Raw genomic sequence first — 19,236 nt, forward strand, 5'->3', positions numbered from 1 at the left:
TTTCTTGAGATTGTATAAATCATTCTCCTTTTACTAAAGGTTCCCATGGAGAGGGGCATTTGAGTTTTGACCCATTTTTTTTTTTTTGCAGCCTCACCCCAGTGAGAGTCCAAACAGACCTGGAAATCTTGGTTAACAAACCCATTACATTTCTAACGTGAACATCCACGTTTCAAATTCTTGCTCAGGTGAGATCTTCCTTACACAGTGGAGGGCAATTTAGGAGTTACTGCTGGAAATCTTGCCCTTGACAATAATAATTAGCACAAGAGTTCTATTCCCAAGGACAAAAACATGGATACATCCCTACTTCTAGGAATCACATTCATTATTTACTGTTTCATCCAGGCACCATTGCTTCTAGCACGTGCCATTACACGTGCTCATGGAAGAAGGGTTTGAATTCAGAAGAGTTTACCTTCTTTTTGACAGCCTTTTTGGAAATGAGAGGGACCCTACCATAGATTTCTATTTAAGTTGTTTATTTAGAGGGCGGCAACAAACAACTAAACATATGTTCTTTCAGTTGTGTAGATGTAGAGCCGTTTGGTTATAAACCTCAGCTATATGAAGGTTCCTTTTAAATGCCATAAAAGAAACAAAAAATTAGCCTTTAAAAATCCATAAACAAGAATATGTGTTGACATTTGGCAGGTTCATACCCCATTTCTGGGATCTTGTACAACAAAACAGTCACAAAGGAGATTTAACACTGCACCATCTCTGGCATTAAAAAATCTGCCTCTTTTGAGAGACTTTGCTCAAGTATATAGTTGCAACGTTTAGGAGTAGCCTAATTTAAGCACATTGAAACCTGATGATTGAGTGAAACAGCTTTTCCTAGCGCGTACCTTACTCCCAAGGCAGAGAAGATGACTTGCAATTTTTTTTCTTAATGAAAATGGAATAGGAAGGAATTAGGTTTCATAGGCCTGTTTCAGAAGTGCTAATGCAAGAAGCAAATCAGTAATGAAAGTACCGATCTTATTTTTTTTGTCATGCAAAAGAAAGTCACTGAACCTGTAATGACTGACAAGGGCGGATTGTCACATTACTAACAGTTTTCTCTGTACATTTTATTATGAAATTACTTGACACTTAAATACCTTAATGAAATTATCAGGTTTAAAAGACCAGCATGGGAGTGTGTGGAAGATGTCATGCTGTCACCTGTGTGGCTTCTCATTAAAGATTCAATCTTATTTATTTTGATTTATGAGTTAGGAAAGAAGGTCTTTTGTAGAATAACCTGCAAACATCACAATTAGTTGTTCGCACTCATGGCATCTCCAGAACAGAAGGTACCCGCTAGGTTAATGATTTTCCTGCCTGACATTGATTATATTCCTTGACTTACGGGACAACAGATGATTCAAGATTGTAATATTCTTTTCAATCACAGAGGACTGGCAAACCCCTCTTATTTGGATGAGGATGGAGGAGATGTGTTGTAGAGCATAGCAAAGCTACTAAAGCAAACAAAAATAATTTGGGGATGGAATTTCTGGCACCCAAAATATTTTCTGGAGCTTAACTGTAGATGTTTTGATATGCTATTAGGAATTTTTAAGCTATATTTGGCTTTGTGTCCATAGGGTCAACTGTCTATAAAGCGCTGTGCTCCATCTGTGGAGAAAGGAATGCTTGAAAACCAGGTTTAGTGTCTCCTTGGGTTTTCATTCTGAATTAATCCTTTGGGAATGTCATTCTCCCTTCAGTTCATCCATCATGGTCTTTAGGAATGATTTTATACCATTTGAAGAACTGAATCCAACTCTCTGACATACTCGACACTGCGTGATCTTATATAAGTGCTGTCTGGAAAGTAGTATGTAGCTAGACTGAAAAATGGACAGTGTGGGTTCCCATTAGCTGAAATACCTAAAGAATTTGTTATATTTAGAGTTTTGTTCACTTATGCTTAATAGATCTCCACTTTAACTTAGGGAAAATTAGTTTCATTTTCTCTTCCTACCATTAATAGCTATTAGAATTGAAAAAAAGGCTTTAAACATATCATTAAAGTACACTTAAGTAACTTGCAATTGACAATTAGCTCAGCATGGTAATACATTATCATAACATTTTCCTTTGATAGGTTTGTCTCTTAAAAGATACAAGGAAAGACAAAGGATGACTTTGTAAGACTCATGTTGAAGTTATTTCTGGTTTAATCTTTCAGATTTTTGTACTTTATCAGTGGAATGTGTTCCATCATATATTCAAATACCATTTATGTGGTGTTTGGTGGTGGGCAGTTGTAACAGACTGTGTTGAGGGGGTGTCTGGGCTCTGTTGATTTGTTTCTGTGGGGACAGTGGTCTGGTGGGATGGATACAGAGTAATCAAGGGAATATACAGGCAGAATTAAGATCCATATTCAAACACGTTTGGCTTTCAGGTTTTATTAACGTCCTCTTCAGCAGAACACACAATAAGTTCTAGGAAAAAAACCCCACCTGATTACCAGCATCTCAGCATAACATACCATGCGTTTTCCCTTTCAAGACAATAGTAAAACACAGTACTGCACTTAAACTGAAAGCCTTGTTTGTCCTGTAAGACCTAGAGTTAACAGTGAGCATGTGAGTGTGCAGCTCTTCAGCATGGTGACCAAGGACTGCCACTTTCCAAAGCTGAGTTGGAACGTTACTATGACAGTTGCAGCACCAATGACATTCTGTATTCCTTGCACAGCCAATGGGCATTGACCTTATCCTGTCAAAGCATGTAAAAAGCAATGAGGGCAACACTGGCTTTGTGAAAATTGGACACATTTATGTAGGACATTTCACCGCATTATCATATAGTGAGTTGTAGAAGTGCAGCTAAAATACCTGCTGTGTTGTAATTTTTTTTTGTCAGTGGAGCTAGAAATGCAACAAAGGCAACTGAGGTCTGAGCAAATGCTTTTTCTAATGCTTTAAAAGCAAAACCACCGGTGCCAGGCATGCAAAATCCCATCAGTTCTATGCCCCAGATCTCCTCTCCTGTTTTCTTGTAAATCCACTCTCAGACATACTGGTTTGAAAATTGCACATCTTAGGGCTCTGCAGCCTGGCATACTGAGCAGTTTGTTTCATTTTGAACACTTTCACCATGCTTAAATCTGCAGAACTTAAAGAAATCAACCTGTTTGCATACATTCTGCTGAAGCTGATAGGAGCACAGCATTCCAGTGTAGTATTTCCTAGCTCACTCTCCTCCCTTTCCTCCTCAATCATTTCTTGAAAATTCCTTCATAATAACCTTATCCAAACCATAAATATGAAAGTCAAATAAGCCCAAAGGAGATTTATCATCCTCTGACTCCACACTCCTTTTATGATTAATAATGACATTGATTCCTTTAGAAATGAAACAAAAATTAATTTAAAGGTTCTGATTGGTTTTAGTATTAGGTAAACTTAACATATTGAATGAGCGTAAAACAATTATCAGTCTTATTAACAAAATTAGCTACAGCAAATTTACCAGAAGGAAACTGTTGCTATTTAGCTCCCTAATTATGCCACTATTCTTTGTGACCAAATGATATAATGAAAATAATTTGATCTACTGGTGCTGCATAGAGAATTTCCAAGGAGCAGTTGAATATCATAATCTGTTTTGAACATATGTTTTCCTACTCTTCTTCTGTTTCAGAAAGTAGAGGTCAAGGGCTTCATAGAACTTTGCAGGGAAGTGAAGTTGGACTGTGCTGGGCAGAATACGGAATACATTCTTCGCTATTATAAAATGTTAGATAACCCTTTATTCAAGGCCATAACCCTTTGACTTATTCAAGAGGTTCACGCTGCATGGATTTCAGGGTCTGGAAAAGCATAGGATGTCTTTCATTCTGCCTGCCATTAATGACTAGAACTGGACTTTCTGTCCTGTGCTCTTGTCTACATATTTCCATGCACTGTGCATCCATCCAGGCAGTTTAACTCGGCAAGCTCTTCTTTTCAGCCTTGAGAGTTAAAAATCAGGAGTTGGATGCCCTTTAGCTATAGACATTTCAACCCGGGGGACAGTCACCTGGCCAACCTTGAAGGCTACCCAAGCAGTGGTGATATGAAGAACTTGATTTTTGGGTGCCGTCTTTCATCTCTTCTGTGTAAGTATCCTATGCTCATGGGTTAGTGGTGCAGTGGAGTAGAAGCAATGAGAGCTGATGAAGCTAGTGGGTGAAATCACAACATGGTCTTGGAAAACTTCTTCTTGCAAGATGTCTCTACTGGCCCTACTGTAAAATACCACCCCAGCAAGCATTTAAATGGTGGGGTCTCAGAGTGTTTCCCTCCAACCAGATCTGCCTGCTCTCCTTGGCTGCATCCTGACTTTGCCAGGATATGACCCTCACAGTATGTGTTTTCATTTCTTTTTTCCATCTGCCATCTGTCTTCCCTGGATTGCCATCAGTGGGCATCTTAGGTTTAGGCACATTTCCTAGCATTATACCTGTTACATCTGCTCTGGGGAAATGGTACCTCTTATTAAGTAGGATCTTTCCCTCTCTCCCTCCTTTATGAAATGGAAATAAGGAGATGAAAACGTTTTGTACAGTAAGAAATCTGCAGAGCAAGAGTGACCTGCATATTGTAACACTGCCTTAGATTGTAACAATGAACTTCACCATGATCAACTCTAATATTAAACCACACAGACGATGTGAATAAGAAAGCTCTGGTGGAATAGAAACCCCTTGAGTACGCCTCCTGGCTGCTTGCTTAATGCTTATGAAGATGCTCTGAACTACGCAACTCATCTTCTTGCCCACGCTATGACTTTACGTCTTTACAGTTTGTGTCCTTTGGGAAACATTTTTATTTTTGTTTCGTTATTTAAAGCAAACCTAATATTAATGATGGGGTATGTGTATTAAAGCACTGTGCTACCAACCCACATCAGTGCATAACTTTTAGTGAGGCTTTCTGCATAATTTATGTCCGAAGGAGAGTATGCTGACACAAAATTGAGGATTTAAGCATGCTTACTGCTGCTTGCAATAATTAGATCATTTCATACTGGAACTACTAAGCAAGCGTAGCAAGGTGGGCCTCTGGGTAACTGTTAAATTTACAGTCTTCTCGTAACTGGTCAAACATGAAGATACATTTGAAATACATTTTGTGGCCTGTTCTTTATATAGCATCATCAGAAACCCTAGATGTTTTAAATAAGATACTTGGGTACCATCAGATGGAACACAGCAAGAACTGGCAAACAAAAATCACGTCCAAATCACAGGGTTTGACTAATCATTCTCAAATTCCTTGAGTTTATAAATCATCCTGTGGTGTTACTTGAAAGAGTTGTCCAAGAGCTGCATTAGGCCCCAGCAGAAGTTCCAAATAGCACGATTTGTTGACTGTCCAAACACTTCTAAATATGACTGGAACAGAAAGGGCTTTAAATGAGAAATCAGACTCACACAAGTGCTCCTATTAACCTCTGGTTTGGTACATTTTAAATCACTGCACACATTTCTATGTAGAGTTCTGTATTTGGGTGTCCCTTGCAACATTCCGGAGAGCTCTTTCTGATTTCCTGATGGTGACTTGTTTCTTTCCTGAATTAGACAATGCCTATTCTTATTTTTGCAGCTTTTATAGCAGCTTATTTTGTTTCTATTTAGATATCCTGAAGTGACATGTGAGGGTGGTGGTCTCTAGTTAGGGTGCCAGTTACATAGGGATATGGGTTGGGTTCTTCCTGAGATGACAAGAGATGTAACCTTCTCCTAGACATCATCCTGCTTACTTTTGGATGCCTTTCCTGAAAGATTGGTTTTCACTTGTACGCAGTACAGATTTCAGAAAAGGCATCCAAAATCAAGCAATCTGGAGCATATATCAGTGAATATTCATCTCTCATGACTTGGGTTTTGTGTGGGCTCAATACAAGCTCCCCAATCTGCATCTTTTGCTAGGAAAGCAAGAAACTGTTCTTCCCCAAATCCCGATTCAGTTGGGCCACATATTTTTTCAATGGGTCAGAACCACCTGTGCAATCTTGGCACAGAAATTCCTGTTTACAAATCCAGTTTTCTAGTCCCTCATGCAAAGCTATCAAGAAAAACACAGTTCCCACATATGTTACTCCTGTACTTCGTTTCCTCAGTCATATCTACAAGTGAAATGCATTCAGATGCCAAAACCGCGTAGTGTTTCTGAAGCTGATTGTTATTAATATTGTTCTGTTTGGGTTTTTTAAGCTGTAAACCTTTTTGAAGTGCCTAGCAAACAGTGAGAGGAGCAGTTTTGGAAAGGGGAGACAACTTTGAAATCCAGGGAGCAGAAGCTTTAATCTCCAGTTGTGACTGACATCAAACAAAAGTGCAAAAACTCCCTTTGTTCTTGAGCACAAAGGGTGTGTTTGTTGTTTGTTGAGGGTAAGTGAAAGGCCCCCATGAAGTCCCACTGAAGATGTTTAATGAATCTGGCAGCCTCCAAGCTGTCTCTTCTACAGAGTAATCCTAATGACAGACCCATCACACATAATTTAACGGAGTGTGACACAACAGTCTCTGCTCAGGAGAGACTTCGGAGAGGGAATACTTGCATTACTCAACAGCACAGACCCTTTAGGGTCGGTGCTGTGGAGCAGAGCTCTTGATGGTGGTGGCCACACTTTTCGTCTCTGAATTGAGGAGATATACGCGCTCAGGTATTGGCTGTTAAGCTTCCTAAACACCGACTTTGAACTCGTGGTCGAAATAGAGTGAATTGTACTATGTATAGTGGAGGGGGGTCTGGGATTTTGGCAGCCTCAGCTTGTAGTAGAGGTTAAAGTCAAGAATATCTAAGAAAGGAGGTCTGCTACCAAAATCATGCCAAACAAAGACATGGTTATTAGGGAAGGAAGGAAGAAATAGCATCAGGAGTGGAAAAATAATGGAAAAGACTATGAAAAATTGGAATATTTCAGTAAAGGCTTACCATATATATGTAATTTTCTTACCAGTTCATCCTAGTCGGTCAGTCTCTGGATGACTAGGATAGGAATGAGGATGGCATGTGTCTTTAGCTTCCCTTTTCCTTTCTTTTGTCTAATGTTTCTAGCATTTGATATTATGGAAGTTGGGCTGCTTGCTGCCAGGTCTCATGTTCTGTTTGCCAGGGTAAGCTTCTTTTGTGTGGCTGGGAGCATGTGAAGTTGCTGGTGTGTGCCTTTATGGTCTGGGCACCTATTGGCTGCGAATGGGGCGGAAAGGACTTAAATCCTCTCTAGACTTGAGTGCTCAGGTGGGAGCAATATCCGAATGTATTGTTCTTCTTTCAGCAAAATTTGTTTTTAGCTCTGCTTCATGCTGCATGTGCAAATTTGGGCAATTAACTTAATCTCTGTCACCGCTTCTTCTATAAAATGGGCATAATCTTGTTTATCTACTTTGGGATAAGCTATGGAGTGTGACTACTCACTACAGCAGAGCCTGTGAAGAAGAAACCACTGTTTTCTTGGAGAACACCATGTCTGGGGTTCTTTTTTCCCCTTCTTTATGACATAAATCAGGTTTTATCCCCACTGTGGATATAAATGCAAAATCCATTTGTACTGTAAATGTCAGCTTCTCCAGGGACTGCTGAAGAGCTAAGCACTACCTGCTGTTGCATTTGATCCCCATGCCAATTGCCAACCAAAGCCCCAGCACACCATTATACATCAGGTCTGATGACCGGGATTCAGACTCAGTGCTGAAACAACACTGATACCCTGGAACACAATACACAGCCCCTTTCTAAGAGCTTTTCTGCCCACTATCACCGTTTGAAATAATTCCTTGTTCTCTCTTGACTTGCAAGAATACTGTAGGATCTATCTAAAATAGCAGTCCCTGTTTCTCTCCCTTCTACCCCCCACCCTTTATCAAATCAGACGTCCAAAATCAAGTGCCTGTGTGCTCTGCTGACAAGCACAAGGGGATTAGGGAGTGATGGGTTTAACAAAACTGGCTCAAGGTTTTGTAAAATGCATCTTGGAGCTTGAGCTCTGAACGAGCCATAAAATTCCTCCCACGAGGTGGAAGTGAGGTTTCTGCAAGACTGGATCAGAACTTAATAATGCTTTTCTAGGTTACTTTTTTTCTTGCTTTCAAAAAGGAGCTACAAAAGCATACGATTTTTGAAGATGCTGCAAGACTAACAATGATTTAATGTAACCGTTGTGCAAAACGGTGTTTTACCACCAGCAAAAAGAACTGATTTCTGGGCTGCATGCAAACCATTTGGGGCAATTAGCATGTAATGTAATTTGCATTAATCAGCACAGGGTCAGCAAGAAATTAACTTTGGGTGTAGGTTTTACATATAACAGCATATGAGAAGAAGGGAGGAACTGTTTTTACAGGGTGTTAATTTGGAGTTAAGTGCATTCAGGGAGTTCTACAGGGTTTGGCCTTGCAGAAGAATGATGTATGATGTAGATTTGGGAGCATTTGAAAGCACAAAATGATGTGGCAATTCAGCAAGCATTTAATGTTGCAATATGTAAACCCTTCAACAGACTTCTTGGCACTGGTAAAGACCAGAGCACAGGTTCTGCTGAAGCACTGAACATGCTGCTAGCGCTGAAGGGATGTGTATGGCTGGACGTGGATGGGGTCCCACAAGGCTGTGTGTGCTGACCATGCTTTGAGCCAGATGATTCAAGGACCCAGATAACCCGAAAGCTCAGATCTCTGTCCAGCTCCACAGTATTACCTTACTGAGAGCTCTGAAGTGGGAGGAATTTAGGCAAATGACTTATTTCCTCATGCACCCCTTTGGCCCTCCAGGGTTTCCTTCTGCTGCCATTTCATTTCACATACTCTCCTGGGGCTCCATAAGCCTTTGGTGCAAGGAACATGGTAAGTGTTGTGAGAAATCCACTGCTGGAGACACAGAAATTGGTTTTGACAAGTGGTATCTGAGCATCTGGTTATGGGAAATGAGATGCTGAGGAGTCTGGTGGTGTTTGGCTAGTTTAGAGGGTAAATAAGATGTATATGGTTGTTCTTATGCCTTTTTCTTTGAATGAATCACAGAATCACACGATGGTTTGTCTTGGAAGGGTCCTTAAATATAATCTAGTTCCAACCCTACTGTCATGGGCAGGCACAGTGAAAAGCAATTACCAGTTTTGTGGCATGGAAGGTGTCTGAAAGCGAGTCTCTTTTGCTACATGTTTTTTTGCAGAGGATAATCTCAAGGCACTTTGGAGCTGCCCTGTATATATATGTACTAAACGTACATCTTTGTTATATGAGGGTTAGAAAGAAATGTGGGCAACAGTTCAAGAGAGGCTGCCATTGCCAGGTCTGCACCCATTGCCTAAATATTCTGGAAACAGGATTTGTGGACAAAGTAGACATGGAGATCTCATCCAGTTATTTATGCTTAACTGAGATGCTGCTGTTGACCCTAGTTCACCTATGCTTCTTGCCTAGTCAAAGGAAGATCTGTGGTAGGTTGAACAGGAATTGAATTGGAAGCCAAAAGTGCTTATGCTCTTGGGCTTCTCTGTTAGGTGCTCAAAGTGGCATGAATCAGGCCCAAGCCTGTCTGAAGGAACTGTCTATGCAAAGAATTTGGTCATGCAAAGTGCAGTCACTTTGGGATTCAGAATTAGGATCCAGTTTTTTCACAAACTAGGTATCTTAGTTTTGCTTGAGCCTTTCGCCCTCTGTGGCTTAGGATATGCATGCTTACTTCATCCACTACAACATTCCAGCTTGTGGGAACAGTCTACCTGCCATGGCAAAAAGCTATTTGAAAATGTATTACCCTACTTCCACTGCTTCAGTAACATTTTGGTATCTTGACACTCTGCCTTGTCAAGATATCCTGAAGCAGTATTTTCCTCATTTAGCTATTAAAAAAATGTATGTTTAATCTTTAAGTCACTTGACAGATTAATAGAAGCAAATCTGAACCAAGAATCATAGAATCCTTTTAGTTGAAAAAGACTTTTAGGATCACCAAGTCCAACTGTCAACACAACACTGCCAAGTCCACCACTAAACCATGTCCCTGAGCCCTGCATCTACTCGTCTTTAAAACACCTCTGAGCTGGTGACTTGTCCTGGGTTCAGCAGTAGCAGTTTTTCTCCTTCTTAGTAGCTGGTGCAGCACTGTGTTTTGACTTTTGGCCTGGGAACAGAGCTGATAACACAAATGTTTTAGTCTGACCAAGGACTTTCTGAGCCTCATGCTCTGCCAGGGAGGAGGGAAAGCCAGGAGGAAGCAGAGACAGGACACCTGACCCAAACTAGCCAAAGAGGTATTCCACACCACAGCACGTCATGTTCGGGATGTAACGGAGAGTTACCCGGGAACGCTAGGGCACTGCGGGGTTGGACGAGGTATCAGTCGGTGCTCGGTCGGGTGGGGTTGGGGGAGTTATCGGTCAGCGGGTGTTGAGGTGTTGTATTCTCTTCCCTTGTTATTTCCTTCATCATTATTATCATTGATAGTAGCAGTAGTGATTTGTGTTATACCTGAGTTACTAAACTGTTCTTATCTCAACCCGTGGGAGTTGCATTCTTTCGATTCTCGTTCCCATCCCTCCAGGAGCAGGGGGAGGGCAAGAAAGGAGGGGGGAGTGAGTGAATGAGCTGTGTGGTTGGGTTTAAACCACGACATGACTCCATCACTTTCTTGGGCAGCCTGTTCCAGTGTTTGACAATGCTTGTGATGAAGACATTTTCCAAATATCCAGTCTAAACCACAATTCGAGACCATTTCCTCTGGTCCTATCATTTGTTACTTGGGAGAAGAGACTGACCCCACCTCGCTCCATCCTCCTGTCAGGCACTTGTAGGGAGCGATCAGGTCTCCCCTGAGCCTTCTTTTCTCCATCTGAACCCCCCAGGTCCCTCAGCCGTTCCCCATCACACTTGGGCTCCAGGCCCTGCACCAGCTCCATTCCCTTCTCTGGCCCCACTCCAGCCCCTCAATGTCTCTCTTGTAGTGAGGGGCCCAGAGCTGAACACAGGATTCGAGGTGCAGCCTCACCAGTGCCCAGTGCAGGGGCACAATCCCTGCCCTGGCCCTGCTGCCGCACTGGTGCTGATACAGGCCAGGATGCTGGTGACTTCCTGGCTGCCTGGGCACAAGCTGCTCATGTTCAGTCAGTTCTTGACCAACACTCCCAGGTCCTTTTCTACCAAGCAGCTTTCCAGCCACTCTTCCCCATGCCTGTAGTGTTGCATGGGGTCGTAGTGGCCCAAGTGTAGGATCCAGCTCTTTGCTTTGTTCAACCTTATAGAATTGGCCTCAGCCCATCGATCCAGCCTGTCCAAATCCCTCTGCACAGCCTTCCTAGCCTCCAGCAGTTCAACATTCCCACTCATCCAGGTCATTGATAAAAACACTTTTCTCTTCTTTGTGCTCCGACATTTTAAGGAATCCCTCACCCTAGAACCTCAGTTTGCCAGATTTTTCATCAACAGTTTTCAAACACACCCAACTTCTGGGTGTTTTCGCAGGGTCTGGTATATTTCTTCCTCCCCACAAATCAAAATCCTAACTCTGGAAGTACTGGCCCTATGAATGTCTGTGAATTTGGGCAGTAGAATCACACAAAAGGAAATCACTTTTTTAACATCTTGCACAAAATTGTCAAATGTTGGATGACATAAGAAAGGTCGAAGAAAAATGTATTGTGTAGTAAATCTAACTGAAGTTTTATATCCCAGCTCTTTCTTTTTAATCAATGCTAATAGATTTTTAAGGACAAAAAAAGGAAGAGAGAAAGGAAGACTATCCTTTGGATAAAAAGTGTTAGGTAGAGAGTTTAAAGTATTAAAAAGCGACATGATTGGGTTTTTTTTTTCTATCATGCAATAAAATTAATTAGGGAGGGTAAAAGCTGCTGAAACAAAGCTTTTTGTTAGTTCATTTATTAAAAATATTTTATAGACATTAATTTTATTGTTATGGCAACTGTATAGATTGATCCACTTCCTTCCTTTCAGAGGAAATATATGTACTGTACGTAATCCTTTCTTTAAAGTATGACTATTATCAGATAATAAATCAAGAGTTCTCAACTAGTATTTGCAACCAAAGACCACTTAATCTGATTTGAATTATACAGCTTGCAGTTTGTTTCCCTTCCATGTTGGACAATGCCATATTACCTACTTTTTCAGGCAACCTAATGGATAATAGGATGCTCCAAAAAGGCAGTGGTTCATGTCTGATGGTGTACGAGGTCCGCTTATCACAACATAGTCATTGCTAAAGGTTCTGTTAGTAGATGCATCTACTCATCTAGATCCTAGATCTAAGAAGTTTAACTCCTCATTTTTATTTGTACATGCGTTTCTGTTGAATATCACTCTCTTTTGTGATACCTTGTTTTTAAATATCAGTGTTCATCCCTGGAGTTGGATACATGTCATGGATGTGTGAAATGAACCTTCTGCCTATAGCACCATAATATCATTTTAAAATAGGCTCAATAGAACTGTTAAATGTGATTCTTTTTCTAATACTAACTTAAGAGCACAAGTAGCCATTAAATTCTCATCTGTAAGTATTAACATTTTTCACGTTCATTCATGTGTGTTTAATGTTTATACATTTGTATATATTGTTCAAGTTTACGTTCTGTAGACTGTGCCCATAAGAATACAAGGTTTTTGACATTCCACATGGCATGTAAAAAAAATTATGATCTTGCCATTACTACAAGTGTAAACCAAAGATATTCCGGTTTAGACAGAGCAGGTCCTACTTATACATTAAATAGACTTAAAATTAAAGCAGAAAAGATCTGATTCTACAGCCAGCTGTGTTTGTTCTCTCTCTCCTCTCTTTTTTCTCTCAGATCTGGTGCTCTCTTTCCTCCTCTGTTTCTCTTTGCTCTTTTGATCAGGTTTTTCCTTCTTTCCTTTAGTTGCAGGCCAGATGTTCTTGTGACATGTAGCTCTTTCCAAATAAATTATTTGCTTTGTAGAGTAGCCATGTCTGCAGTCACAACCTGGCCAGTTTTAAGTTGTTTCGAGTGATGTATTTTCTTTACAAAACACACTGATATGTTGCTTATATGTTAGAATTTGTGATCTGCCCAAGCTGCAGGTTTTGCCTTGTTGAGGGCTGAGGAAGCACCAGAGCACATCACTTAAGTAAATGAAAGGGGGATTGTTCCTTCTCGTGCCTCTCTCTTCCAGATGCTGAGATAGAGTCAGCACTGCTGAATGCTAGAGGGAGGCAGTGCACACCCCTCCACATGGAAAGAAGCAGTGGGTTTAAAGCATACATTTTGTACACTTTAAATACAAAACTTTTTATTCCCCTTCTGCCCTAATCTTACACACTTAGGGAACATTTTGTACTTCTGCATTTTCTGTCTGGGCTGTTTAACTTTCATAATGCTCATTGGGTGCTCCTTGATGAAAAAGTAAGGCTAGAAAAGACGTTTTGCAACATCCAGACTGACCTGTGGGTCTGTAAGTAATTTCTACCCCCATGACTCAGACATGAAAGCCAGACATGCAATCTGAAAGATCCACCAGAACAAGCAAAAGGAGATGTGGGCAAATGTCAGACTGGTTTTGTTGCCTGCTTAAACAAAAAAATCTGCGGTTTGCTGCATCTTTAGTGCAGGTGCTTGAAACTAATTCTCCTTTTCCTGCACACAAAGACAACACCCACAGATACTGCGGGTGTGATTAACGCACACGATGCATGCAGAGTTAGAAACTGACCTGAAGACAGCATGGTCTGCACATGCACAACTGCCCCTATAGCTGACCGATATGGTTTTACCGTGAAATTGGACTAAGATACTGGTGAGGAACTGTGTCTCCCTGGCTTGTGTTTTCATACCCTGCAACAGTAAAGAAACTCCTACACCTGTATGTACATGCATAACAGAGATAGCAAATGCAGGACTATCTGATACCACATGGTTATAGCTCTCCTGATAAAGCAGTATCTCAGATGTCAGATTGCTGGAGTTCAGGACCAAAATTAATCTCCCGTGTACAACTATCTTAATGGTTGTATAAACAAACAACCAAATCAGCAGAGAAGATGGAGACAGAATGCAGTAATTTGTTGTACATAACAATGAACAAGGACTTCAATAAGGGCAGAGGTAAAGCTCTTATTGATACAGAGCTTTTACCTTTTTGTAGAGACACAGCCTTTTGAGTTATAGTCCATTCCTAGCTATTCGCATTCACCAGAGATGTGGTCCAGAGCACTCTGGTTCTAGCAACACCTGGTCTTGTGTTCAGTGATTTCTGATAACCTAAGAGCTGCAATCAGTGAGTTGCCCATTTTCCTAGGAGATTTTAGAAGGAGATACCTGAATGAACTGTCTGATTTCTCAAAGCATGCTGGAAAGACTCCTCTTGTTCTACTTGTGAAGCTGAGGCCGATTTCCTTTGTACTTCAAATGTGCATCGGAGTAACATGCTAATTGCTGTAGACATCCTGCAGGCGGGTGGCAGATACACCTGGAAGTGGCAGACATGCTCAAGATACCTAAGTTGCACTTGCACAGTGGTCGCAGTGTGATTGGCAATGCCGAAACAGAAACACGGGATTTCTCACTTTTGCTTTAGGCACATAGGTGCGATTCATCTTGCCTAATTATATATATATAAAAGTAAGGGGTTTTGTCACTTTATAGTCAGTGGAGGGAGATGGTAACACTCTAGTTTAATTTCTCTTCACTGATGATAGCGAAAACTTAGGTGACTAGCCAAGACTAATTGCTCAACATCAAAGGTGGGATTTGGCTGTCTAAAACAGTAAAATGCTATCAGATTAAAGAGTAACTTTTCACACCTATACAAAACAGATGTGATTTGAGCCTAAATAACTGCATAGAACAACGTATGACTGAGACGTAGCCTACAAGTCTCTCTTGTGAGGAGAAGACCTATGAATGTTTGTGCGACTCACAATAACGCACTTTTATAGAGCTTCTAGTGTTCTGTATTATTGCCACAGTGTTTGGAGTTTATTGGGGTTTTCCGTTTTAAAGATGGAGATGTGAGCAAAAGGTTAATTGGCTTGCATGAGATCTGACACGGGGACGTGTGGTGAAATGGAAAAATGAATCGAGGCTTTCCATTCTTCTCATGACTGCATTCATGCTTTTGGGGCTATTGTCCTGGATGCTTGTCCACCATTTCTCTGTCATGAAATGTAGTTCATTGCTTAGCTGGCAGCACTGCTTCTTGAGTGTAGCAAAATGGTGTTGTATTTTGGGCTTCTGAATATTGTAAGAATACTGTAAACAAATGGACTGGTCAAAGAATACTTTTAAGTAGAAGTAAGGAGGAGAAGACTTTTAAAATTTATATAAATTACTTATTGTTTCCCAAAGAAGTTTCTGTTATTTTGCCTCTGTAAATGATTGGTATTCCTGTGGCCTTTCAAGGATTTGTAAGATCACACGATTAGTTTGGTCATACATAGAAGGCTTGGGTTTATATTAAATATAGGACAACAAAACTATTACATTTCCACTGTCTGTAATCTGTGCAGAACATTCTGCTATATATACATATCAGTTATGAATCTACAATCAATTTTCCTGTTAAATGTTGAATTTAGACTCCACAGCTGGACTTTCATCTTGAAAGAAGCCAGATAGCCCTGTACATCTGGTTTAATCTTCCCTTTAGACACACTATTTTAAAGGCACTCCTGCTTAGTGCGTATTGCAATTGAAAAATAATGCTCATATTCCCTCTCATCAGCAACAGCTGTGATCCCTCTGCAGATGTTGCTCTGTCGGACATTTCATTATGTGTGATAGAAAGCGTAGGTTCTTTTTGTCTGTTTGTGGTACTGCTTTGTGGGTCTTATTTTCTTTTTCTTTATTTACTCCTTTGGCCGTGGATGAGTCCTTCCATATAATACTTCACTTTATTTCCTATCACTGCTGTTTCGCCTTCTTTCTAAGCACAGAAATGATCAGGAACTTGCAACTGTGTGGAGCCGCCCAACAGAAGCCCATTGATTCCCCACCAAAGGGCTCTGTGTGAGCCATTCTACTCCAGCCTGAAAGGAAAGCTTTGTTCTCTCAGCTGGTAGTGTCTTAAGATGCTGATCCTTGCCATATTTTTGGAAAACTGTAGCAGTTTATCAGAATGTTTGACACTTCCCATTCAGCTCTGTATTCTGTAGCATACCCTGGTATTTGCCTCCTCTCATACACCAGTCCCACAAGCGCAAGATTAGTCTGGAGCAGCCCAGTCATTGCAATGACTTGTGCTGGGCACAAGTCATTTGGAGGTGAACAGTGAAGGAGGAGGAATCTGGAATGCTGGTGGCCATGCCTGAAATGGTAGTAATGGATTTAGTATTTGGGGCAGGAGGTATGGGATTTGTCCTGTGTTGGTTGGTTATTTTCCTGGCCGCCTTCCATGCTGTTCAGATATTTTTAGCATGAAGTACAAGCTATGACCTTGGAGCATGACATTTTAACATGGAATTGGCCTGAACTGCTAATCAGAAAATATGATTTATAATTTTTTATTACAAGAGCAACTAGAATCCCAGTCATGTTTTGCAGATGAAAGGGGAAGCAAACTGAAAACTGACTTTTCTTGACTTCAGGCCTCCATGATATCCATGCTTCCTAAACTACCATCTTTCTCTCTGCATCCTTAAAAGTACACTATGCCTAGGTTTGTTTTTTGACTTGTTTTCTGGTCGTTTGACAAATATTATATCAGAATGACTGAAACTAATCCCAAGGTCTCAGAGTGCTCAATGAGAAGTGTAGAACAGAAGGATTGTTTCTGTCGCAAACAATTTATGACCTTAATAGAAGTTTACAGCTGCTATCAGAAAGGCAAGATCTTGCTACCAGTATATTCATACTGATGATTGCTCCCTCTGTGCTTTCATTCCCAGACTCAAGTTTACCAAAAAGATCAAGCTCCTAAATGCCAACTTCTGTTAAGGAATTAGAAGCAGTAGCTCCATATCAGGATGTTCAAGGCACTAATATATAATGTAGGGAAGGAGATTCAGCCAACCACAGACATATCCAGAAGTCTATGAAAGTCTAAATTTATGTTTTGAGGTCCAGATCTATTTCTAGCTCAGTCTGACTTCCACTGGGTTTGTGACTAGTTGCCAGGTTCGGATGACTTGTGTTGAGTGAGTTTTGCATGTTCTTATGTTAAAAGGAACTCGGAGGAATCATGTTTCAGATGCATTTTACTGCCACAGTGGTGCAGAAAAGCCCTTGACTGAAACAAGCATTTGAGGTCTTGTTGGCTTTTTCAGTCTACTAAATAAGCGCCCACTCCATTATCTGATGTAGACTTAAAAGAACTAAAACAAACCCAAACCAACCCAGCCATCTTCCTGCCTCAATCACATGGTTTAAAGATTTACCCAGCAGAAGTTGAAATCAAGATGTGAAAATAAACCTCTCTCTGACTGCCTTGGCAACTGGGAAGACCATAACCTGTTTCTGCAAATTCCATGGCGGATCTGCCAGGCAGGGCCAAAGAGGCTGTTTCCCTGAAATCAGTGTCACACTATAGTTCCTTTCATACATAGGAAGTGAGTAAATCATTGAATAATGCAACACCCTTTCCCGCCTGCGAGAACTCTGCCAAAGCCAAGTGTAACGGTCTGGGTTAAAGCAAACTCAGTTACTTGGTAACTGAGCTGTGTTTTGGAGGGGTTAAAATCGGAGGATTTTGGACTTGTGTTTTTGGAGGGGTTAAAATTGCCAAGAAAAACTGAAAACTTGAAGAAGATCCCCAGGTGCCTGCATTAATACTCCCTCGCCTCTCTGATGTGAGCTGGCAGGTCCCATAAAGCCACTCAGCCTTGAACAGGGAAGGGAAGGAGGGAGAGAGCAAAAGCTCCAGCTGCGACTCCAGAGCCCCAGAAAAAGCCTCTAACCCAATTCCCTTAAAGTGCACAAGCATCTGTTTGCCACTGTATTCACCGAGTTTGCAGGGCAAACAAAAGATCCGTATCAAGGATGCATCCTTCCAGAGAGAGAAAGCCTTCCCTCATTCACCCATAGATTTTCCCCCCTTTTCTTCCAGTTAAAAATCTATAATTTTATATTTTTTTTAGAGGAGGGGTATGGGGGGTGGGGGGGAAATGTTGTTAATTATTTTTTTTTGGATGGTAATTAAGAGAGCTAACACCAGCTAGGCTAGAGTGAACGCAAACAAGACCCCTATAGGCAGCACAGTGCATTAATGTAAAATATGCCCAGACAACATAACTTGTCAGAGAGGATTATTTCTGCTTAGTGAATCTGCAGGGGCCCCTTTGCTCCACCACTCAGCGTCTGCCTAGAGAGAGAAAGAGAGAAAGAGTAGCCATTAGTGAGTAGCTACTGTGGCATTGATGTTTGAGCGCACTTCTGAACTGGCTTTTGTTGAGAATATCGGTGCAGAAAGCATGCGCTGTCCCAAATCCGCTGTTACTATGAGAAATGAGGAGCTGCTTTTAAGGTATGTTGTCTCCTTTGTTTTAACGCGTGCTTTCGAGTTGCCTGGGCCCGCTGCAACTATACCGGTGCTGTGTATTAAGTAGTTTCCCTATTTAAAGGAAAAGACAGGCGTTGCTGTGTGCAAGTAGCATTTTTCCACTAGTTAGAATCGCACATTTTCATGTATGATGACAAATGGATGGAGAGGGCAAGGAGGGAACAAAATAAATATATAATATATCTTCTTTTTTTTCTCCCCCCCCCCCCCCCCCCTTCCCCCAAATGAGACCTGATATTTCTTTTATCACCTCCTTTTGCAATGTTTCTGCCTGCTTCATTATTATGCACTGGGCATGGAATAAGCATGGAAAAAAGCTCAGGGAGACTCCATATTAGAGCTAGTGCCCTAAATACCACTTTAATTTTCACTTAGCCTATGTAAATAGTTACTAATGCTCTACCTAGCCTTTGCCACTTGAAGATGCTTTAAAAATATCTAAATACTCCCATCTGTGGGATTACACATATATTCTCTAATGTTCCAAGGTTTAGCGGGGGGCCAGCATCGACTACTCTTTTCGGAGACACACACACAGACACATGCACACGTACACATCAACACGGAATTATGCTGGAATTGGCACCCCGCTTTGAAAAATGTAGTCTTTTGTTTATTTGCTCGCAGACATTGTAGCATTGAGTACATCTTTCGGTCTGACAATGGGACAGCTGAACAATGGTGCTGTCAAACTAGCTTAATGTACGTCTGGCGCTGGGGTGGTTTGGGGTTGTTTTTTTCCCCCTTTCCTTTTCTCAGCCCCTTTGTAATTCCCC

At 41.1% G+C, this 19,236-nt stretch overlaps 1 protein-coding gene across 3 annotated transcripts in view; it reads left to right on the forward strand.

Annotated features, from left to right (window-relative positions):
- The window catches only part of CELF2 (CUGBP Elav-like family member 2), a 393,255-nt gene that overhangs the window by 109,702 nt on the left and 264,317 nt on the right, over positions 1-19,236 (forward strand). The window contains exon 1 of one of the 3 annotated variants that reach the window (XM_065666599.1): positions 18,333-18,424. The exons of 1 other annotated variant lie outside the window; for it this stretch is intronic. In XM_065666599.1, the coding sequence (XP_065522671.1) occupies positions 18,372-18,424 (53 nt within the window). In that variant the 5' untranslated portion in view covers positions 18,333-18,371. Of the gene's footprint in view, positions 1-18,332; positions 18,425-19,236 lie in introns of those variants that run through there. One more of the 3 variants, XM_065666687.1, reaches the window with a different exon arrangement.

The sequence above is a fragment of the Lathamus discolor genome, chromosome 1, assembly GCF_037157495.1.
Source record: "Lathamus discolor isolate bLatDis1 chromosome 1, bLatDis1.hap1, whole genome shotgun sequence".
Lineage (NCBI taxonomy): Eukaryota > Metazoa > Chordata > Aves > Psittaciformes > Psittacidae > Lathamus > Lathamus discolor.